At 41.0% G+C, this 8,540-nt stretch overlaps 1 protein-coding gene across 1 annotated transcript; it reads left to right on the top strand.

The window, feature by feature from the left end:
- Window positions 1-432: 432 nt before the first annotated feature.
- Window positions 433-8,129, top strand: LOC139398295 (NLR family CARD domain-containing protein 3-like; the record flags this gene model as incomplete). Its single annotated transcript, XM_071144352.1, has 5 exons — window positions 433-2,333; window positions 6,070-6,243; window positions 6,800-6,976; window positions 7,155-7,328; window positions 7,956-8,129. Coding segments are annotated over 5 exons (2,600 nt in total), but the record flags the coding sequence as incomplete, so codon positions are not given.
- Between the last annotated feature and the right edge of the window lie 411 nt (window positions 8,130-8,540).

Raw genomic sequence — 8,540 nt, 5'->3', positions numbered from 1 at the left:
TATTAGTAGACAGTCTCATGAAAAACCCACAGCACCTCACTAGACCTTATAGTGGTTTATTAGTAGACAGTCTCAATGAAAACCCCACAACACCTCACTAGACCTTATAGTGGTTTATTAGTAGACAGTCTCATGAAAACCCCACAGCACCTCACTAGACCTTATAGTGGTTTATTAGTAGACAGTCTCATGAAAAACCCACAGCACCTCACTAGACCTTATAGTGGTTTATTAGTAGACAGTCTCAATGAAAACCCCACAACACCTCACTAGACCTTATAGTGGTTTATTAGTAGACAGTCTCATGAAAACCCCACAGCACCTCACTAGACCTTATAGTGGTTTATTAGTAGACAGTCTCATGAAACCCCCACAGCACCTCACTAGACCTTATAGTGGTTTATTAGTAGACAGTCTCAACCGTATGAGTGAAAGGTGGATAAGACTTCTTCTTCATCTTATGCTCTAATAACGAAGCTGTTTTATTCTGACTCTGTCCTTACAGAACTCATACAGAGAGTTAAAGAGGAACATAAAGCCAGTCTGAAGAAGAAGTTTAGGTTTGTGTTTGAAGGCACTGCAGAGGAAGAAACTCCCCTGAACAGCATCTACACACAGCTCTATATCACGCTGGGAGAGAATGAAGGAGTTAATAAAGAACATGAGGTTTGGCAGATTGAATACACATCCAGAAGAGAAACATCGTCGGACACTCCAATCAACTCTAATGACATATTCAAGCCCTTAGCTGGACAAGAGGAAGAAGAGAAGAGACCCATTAAAACTGTGCTGACAAAGGGCATTGCTGGCATTGGAAAAACAGTCTCCGTGCAGAAGTTCGTCCTTGACTGGGTCGAAGGAAAAGCCAATCAGGATTTGGATTTCATCTTTGTCCTCCCTTTCAGAGAGCTGCATTCGATCAAAGATGATGAGTTAAGTCTTCATGGACTTATAAATGACTTCCACCCTGAACTTACAGAGATAAAAGATGCAAAGATATATGCTACCAGCAAAGTTCTGTTCATCTTTGATGGTCTGGATGAAAAGCGACATCCACTAAAGTTCAATACCAAGAGGGTGACTGATGTTACAAAGACAGGTCACAATGTAGATGTATTGGTGACAAACCTCATCGAGGAGAAGCTGCTTCCCAAAGCTCTGATATGGATAACCTCTAGACCTGCAGCAGCCAATCAGATTCCCCGTAGATACATCAACCTGGTGACAGAAGTAAGAGGGTTCGATGAGCGACAGAAAGAGGAGTACTTCAAAAAGAGGGTCAAGAATGGGGAAGTTGCCAGAAGAATCATCGCACACATTACAACATCGAGAACTTTCCAAATCATGTGCCACATACCAGTCTTCTGTTGGATTTCCGCTAAGGTTCTTGAGGAACTGTTGAGAGAAAATGTGAATGGAGAAATCCCTACAACTCTGACTGAGATGTACACTCACTTCCTGCTCATTCAAATACAGCTGGCACAAAAGGATCCTGGGCATGAGAGGGATAAACAGAAGATCTGGGAATCAAATAAAGACTTCCTTCTGAAGCTGGGGAAGCTAGCGTTTGAACACCTGGAGAAACGCAATCTCATGTTCTATGAGGAAGACCTGAATGAATATGGCATTGACATCAGTGAAGTTGCAGTCTACTCTGCGTTGTGCACAGAAATCTTTAAAGAAGAGAAGGTGTACAAAAAGAAGGTGTATTGCTTCATGCATCTGACCATTCAGGAGTTTATTGCTGCCCTCTTTGTTTTCCACTGTTTCACAACCAAGAGCCTCAAGACGTCATCGAGCCTCAAGTCTTTTCTGATGGAAGGTTCAGAACCATATCTCAAAGCTATCTTGGAGAACGAGCCTGTAGACCTTCCCTTGGATGAGTTGATGGAGATTACCATGTACAATTCTGTGTCCAGAGAGAATGGAGAGATGGACATGTTCCTCCGCTTCCTTCTTGGAATGTCTATGGAATCCGTTCAGTGCCTTCTACAAGGCCTGCTGCCAAAGACAGAGAACAGTTCAGAGATTGTTAAAGAAATGAAGATAATACTCAAGGAGATGGATCTAATTGATGTCTCCCCTGAGAGGTGCCTCAATCTCTTCTCTTTGACTGAAGAAGTTAAAGACCATTCCCTACATGAAGACATTCAGAGATATCTGTCAGAAAAGGAAGCAGACAGAGAGCTCTCACCCGCTCATTGCTCAGTACTGGCCTATGTACTTCTGATGTCAGAGAAGGTGTTGGATGAGTTTGTCCTGAAGAAATATAAAACCTCCCAAAAGGGTTTTTTCAGACTTCTTCCAGCTGTGAGGAACTGCAGAAAGGCAATGTAAGAAAGATCGTCAACATTCACACATACCAAATAACAATGAATATACTGAATTGTTATTGTTTTCATTACCCATTACCTCTTTGACCTGAAATGCAATATTTGGATGGCTGTTAGTATGGAACATATACACTGGTGTAGCTGAGTTTCTCCGGACCCCCATAAAGTCGGCATTTGGGGGACCCTCCCGCATGATGTGGTTATCTTCGGTAATATGGCACGACCGTGATCAGATAAAGCTTTTGTGCTGTGTTTTTGTGCACAACTTGGTCTTACCTTTTGTTTATCCATTTTGAACAACACACTCACTCTCCAACCGAGTCCGACCTGATTCACTCACTTAAAAAAAAAAACTTGATAGCCAATTAACTGGGGAAGCAGAGGCAGGCAGCAATTAGATGCATGAAAACGATATTGTCTGATTCACCTACCACCCATGTAGATTGGACACCACGCTTGCTACATGTGGAAATTAAAAAGGAGGGTTACTGTCAAAATTATTCCTTTTAATAATTTGTATAAAATTCAGACACAGGTGTGAGATGACGGGCACATGGGACCCCAGAGTATACTCGGCCCACTTGATCTCGCACGCCCAACTATAAGAGGAGAGGTAGGCTACTCTATTTGAGCGCAATAAGTCGTTTTGTTGTGATCACTAGAAAATCCTAATAATTTAGGTAAATAGCGCCACAGTCAGGGAGAAAAACCTGAATGTTCAATCATAAAGTGAGAACAATTAGTTTCCCTGGCTGATATGGCTGCTACTTTAACAGTAAAAAAAAAATCCAACCCTAGAATATAATTTCTCAACTGAAAACTGTCCATTTCTACTGGATTTCCCCTTTAAAGCTGGAATCCGCACAGCGCCACTGTTCACCCCAATACCTTTATCAGTGTTTTTGTTTTGTTTAAGAAACGGAGGAGAGGAGTGTCCGGCAGAGTGTTCTGCACCGGCAATGATGTTGGGGGGAACAAAAGTGTTCGTTGTTTGAAGTAACTTCTTTGTTGTTGTAATATCCCAGAAGCACGTGGCAGTTTCACCAAGAACGGACTCCAGCTTTAATGGTGCAGACGTTCTAACGTCAGGCTTTTTTGGCCTGAATGTTTAGCACTCTGGGGGCCTCAAGTTGAATGTTTGGCACTCTGGGGGCCTCAAGTTGAATGTTTAGCACTCTGGGGGCCTCAAGTTGAATGTTTGGCACTCTGGGGGCCTCAAGTTGAATGTTTGGCACTCTGGGGGCCTCAAGTTGAATGTTTGGCACTCTGGGGGCCTCAAGTTGAATGTTTGGCACTCTGGGGGCCTCAAGTTGAATGTTTGGCACTCTGGGGGCCTCAAGTTGAATGTTTGGCACTATGGGGGCCTCAAGTTGAATGTTTGGCACTCTCCAGGGATGATAAAGAAAAATCTTAAAACAATTACTGTGTATTTACAATCCCTTTCTCCAAATGGATTACTCATTTACCTAGCACTTGTCAATTTATAAATTACAGTGCATGGAAAATGCTTTTATTTCTATCGGAAAAAAATAAAGTAGATGCTTTTTCAAACACTGAACTTTCGGGGCGGCAGGTAGCCTAGTGGTTAGAGCGTTGGGCCAGTAAACGAAAGGTTGTTTGATCAAATCTTTGAGCTGACAGGGTAAAAATATGTTGTTCTACCCCTGAACAAGGTAGTTAACTCACTGTTCCTAGGCTGTTATTGTAAATAAGAATTTGTTCTTAAAAACTTCTTATGGCTGCAATCCCGTTAATGGGATCGATATGACAACTGCCAGTGAAAGTGCAGGGCGCCAAATTCAAAACAACAGAAATCTCATAATTACATGTATTTTATACCGTTTTAAAGGTAATCTTGTTGTTAATCACACCACAGTGTCCGATTTCAAATAGGCTTTACAGCGAAAGCACCACAGACGATTATGTTAGGTCACCACCAACTCACAGAAAAACACAACCATTTTTCCAGCCAAAGAGAGGAGTCACAAAAAGCACAAATAGAGATAAAATGAATCACTAACCTTATCTGATGAAGATCATCAGACACTCATAGGACTTCATGTTCCACAATACATGTATGTTTTGTTTGATAAAGTTCATATTTATATTTTTTTAAATCTCAGTATACATTGGCGCGTTACTTTCACTTGTTCCAAAAACATCCGGTGATATTGCAGAGAGCCACATCATTTTACAGAAATACTCATTGTAAATGTCAATGAAAATACAATTGTTAGACATGGAAATATCTCCTTAACCTCTCCTTAACCTCTCCTTAATGCAACCGCTGTGTCCGATTTCAAAAAAGCTTTACGGAAAAGACAAACCATGCAATAATCTGAGAAGGCGCTCAGAAAAAGAAAAAGAAATTATCTGCCATGTTGGAGTCAACAGAAATCAGAAATAACATTGTAAATATTCCCTTACCTTTGATGGTCTTCATCAGAATGCACTCCCAGGAATCCTAGTTCCACAATAAATGTTTGATTTGTTCGATAATGTCCATTATTTATGTCCAAGTAGCTACTTTTGTTAGGGCATTAGGTACACAAATCCAAACACTCGTGCAGGTCCAGCATAACGTCGGACAAAAACTTCCAAAAGTTATATTACAGGTCGTAGAAACATTTCAAACTAAGTATAGAATCAATCTTTAGGATGTTTTTATCATAAATCTTCAATAACGTTCCAACCGGAGAATTCCTATGTCTGTAGAAAAGCCATGGAACGCAGGTCGCTATCATGTGAAATGCGCGTGACCAGGACCTGGCTCTCTGCCAGACCACTGACTCAAAGAGCTCCCATCCGGCCCCACATCACAGTAGAAGCCTCATTCTAGAGACGGTTGACCTCTAGTGGAAGCCTTAGGAAGTGGATCATAACCAATATCCCACTGTGTATTCAATAGGGGCTGGGTTGAAAATTGACCAACCTCAGATTTCCCACTTCCTGTTTGGATTTCTTCTCAGATTTTTGCATGCCATATGAGTTATGTTATACTCACAGACATCATTCAAACAGTTTTAGAAACTTCAGAGTGTTTTCTATCCAATACTAATAATAATATGCATATATTAGCAACTGGGACTGAGGAGCAGGCCGTTTACCCTGGGCACCTCTGGGCACCTTTCATCCAAGCTACTCAATACTGCCCCTGAGGCCATAAGAAGTTTTAACTGACTTGCCTAGTTAAATAAAGGTTAAATAAAATACAAAAATTCCACCTTGAACCGTCAGGTTCGCTTGACCTTCTTCATGGTTTCCTCATGCGTAAAGGTGAGAATAGGGTCAGAAGTCAAGGTCAGAATAGGGTCAGTCTGTAGACATGCCTCAAGGTCAGAATAGGGTCAGTCTGTAGACACGCCTCCACCACACCTTCATTCATTCAAGCTCCACCTCAAATGATTAGTGGGTGAAAAGTATTCAAGGTCAAAAATACTCAGAGAGAATCACATAAAAAGGGAATTACATTCCATTTAAGCGCGCTTAAGGTCAGAATCGGGGCCTGTGTGCAAACAGAAATTATGGAGAACTGTGCAGATCCAAATCCTCACAGGAATAATTAGGGCAGCAGGTAGTCTAGCAGTTAAGACCGATGGGCCAGGAACCGCAAGGTTGCTGGTTCGAATCCCTGAGTTGACTAGGTGAAAAGCAAGGCCCTTAACCCTATTCACTCTTGTAAGTCTGCTAAATGACTCAAATGTAGACTAAATGTAATTTTCCTCTGTTTCTGCAGAATTGAAGGCGTTTATCTGGATAGATGGTACTGTGCAGCGTTGGCCTCAGCTCTCCAGTTACCAAACTCACCATTGAGAGAACTGCACCTGATAGATTTAATCTTGATGGATTCAGAAGTGGATGTGCTCTGTACTGGACTGTCTAGCCAAGACTGTAAACTGGAAGCACTGAGGTAATTGAAGAGATTTTTATTTGATTTTTTAAAATAGAAAAATACATTTTATGTCAGCAAGTGCCATTGAATGATGAGGTAACATTTTCTTTCTTGTATGTGTTAATATTTTCTTTGTCACTACAATGACCATTTAGGCAAACATTTGCCTCAAATTGACTTATGCCGTGTTCACGTGCTAGTCGCAACTAGGAAACTCTGAAATCTTTGACTTGCTAACTGGTTGTAGTTTTACGCGTGCCGCGTTCAATTAGTTAGCAAGTCGGAAATGTAATAGTTTCCTTCTTCTGACTATCATGTGAATGCAGCATTAATCGAGCATCTGATGCAATTATGCAAGATTTTAGTGTGTTCAAGATTATATATTACTGCAAACCATGTGCTAATGCCACACCGAAACAAACTTTCTCATTAGTCGTCACACCAGTCTGGCATCGATACCAGTTATGTTACGTGCATCTGTCCACAAGATATAACAGCATGTCTCACAAAACAATCTGCCTCAATGTGTTGATGAAACAAGCTGCCTTAAAATGCATTATATCTGCAATTGCAGTCTCTGCGGGAATGGACTCGTAAAAAAGGGCCGTGATAATTTGGTCTCCTCTATAAAAACAGTTCTCAGCTGCAACCTGAGAGAGCTGGGCTTGAGTAACTTCACACTGCGGGATTCTGTAGTTGAGGTACTCTCTACTGGACTAGGGAGTCAACACTGTAAACTGGAGATACTGAGGTCAGTAGTTTTTCTGTTAGTTCATCGATTTGGACTGTGAATTCAAAGTAATTCATTTCTTTGTCAGGGGTTGTTTGATTTACTAAATAAATGCAGGCGTTTTGATTTAGCATGTTGGGATCTTTGAATTACAAACAAAATGCATGTTATAATAAAATGAAATAAATCTTGTGTACAGGCTGAATCGAAATACACTAACAGACGACTTCTGTGAAGTACTAGTCTCCGCTATCAGCTCAAATTCCTCTCATCTGAAAGAGCTGGACATTGTTCACTGTGACCTGATCGATTTAAGAGTGGAGCTGCTCTCCACTGGACTCAAAAGTCCACACTGTAAACTGGAGAAATTGAGGTCAGTATGTTTCTTGTTCTCAGGTTTGTATTTCTTGAAGGACTAGTAACCGAAAGGTTGCAAGTTCAAATCCCCGAGCTGACAAGGTACAAATCTGTCGTTCTGCCCTTGAACAGGCAGTTAACCCACTGTTCCTAGGCCGTCATTGAAAATAAGAATTTGTTCTTAACTGACTTGCCAAGTTAAATAAAGGTTAAATAAAATAAATAAAAAATATAGCCTGATTATTTTCACTGATCTCCACAATCAACTCTCACACTTTCAATGTTAAAGAAATATTATGGAGTATTTCTAAAACATCCCATGGACATTGTGGACAGGCAGTGATCAGGGGGAGGTTATACCAAATACCAAGACACTAAGTACATATTCCTTGGAGCAAGGTCAACATAGCAGGTTAACAGGGACGTCATTAAGAGGCCAATGTTGATTTTAAGACAGCTACAGAGTTCAACAGCTGATATAGGAGAAAACGATGCATGGATCTAAAACAGATCTGGGACACAGGATAAAAGGTTTGGGCCAAATCCAACTGAACAGGTCGCTGAGTAAAACAGTTTCAATCGTGATGGTGGCTGGCAGGGACTGGGGACTTTCTGTCTTCATATGTTTCTTCTTTTCATTTAGGCTCCATCAATGTAATCTCAATAACGAAAGTTGTGAAGCACTGGCGTCAGCTCTTCAGACCATCCCCTCACACCTGAGAGAGCTGGATCTGAGTAACAATGACCTGAAGGATTCAGGAGTAAAGCTGCTGTCTACTGCACTGGGGAATCCCCACTGTAAACTGGAGACTCTGAGGTTGGTAGGCTACTCTCTTTTCTATGTTTTGTTATTATATTGATTGAATAATAACATTTGAAAATAACAACTCATTTGCATATACATATGAGCTTAATTGAATAAATTAGCACGTCATTTCTCTCTATCTAACCAACTCTTTCTAAGGTATCGGCCCAAAGAGAATTTTTATCTGCCCCATCACAATCTCCCGTCAACTTTTACTATGGCTTTTACCCAAAGACATGCGACAATAGGCTACTTATCCATGGTTGGTGTCATCTAGGGCTCTATTCAAACTGAAGCCTTACAGATTCCTTGAAAGAAATGTGAAGGTCATTTCCGATTCCGCTGACATGCAGCGTTTAACGTGAATGCATTTCCCGATAAAAAGGGAACAAAGCCTTGACATTTCAACCCTGCTGTAAACAT

This window comes from Oncorhynchus clarkii, unplaced genomic scaffold, assembly GCF_045791955.1.
Source record: "Oncorhynchus clarkii lewisi isolate Uvic-CL-2024 unplaced genomic scaffold, UVic_Ocla_1.0 unplaced_contig_11032_pilon_pilon, whole genome shotgun sequence".
In the NCBI taxonomy this organism is placed as follows: domain Eukaryota; kingdom Metazoa; phylum Chordata; class Actinopteri; order Salmoniformes; family Salmonidae; genus Oncorhynchus; species Oncorhynchus clarkii.
Note: the sequence above shows the minus strand (reverse complement) of the source record. Positions and strands in the feature narration are given on the sequence as shown.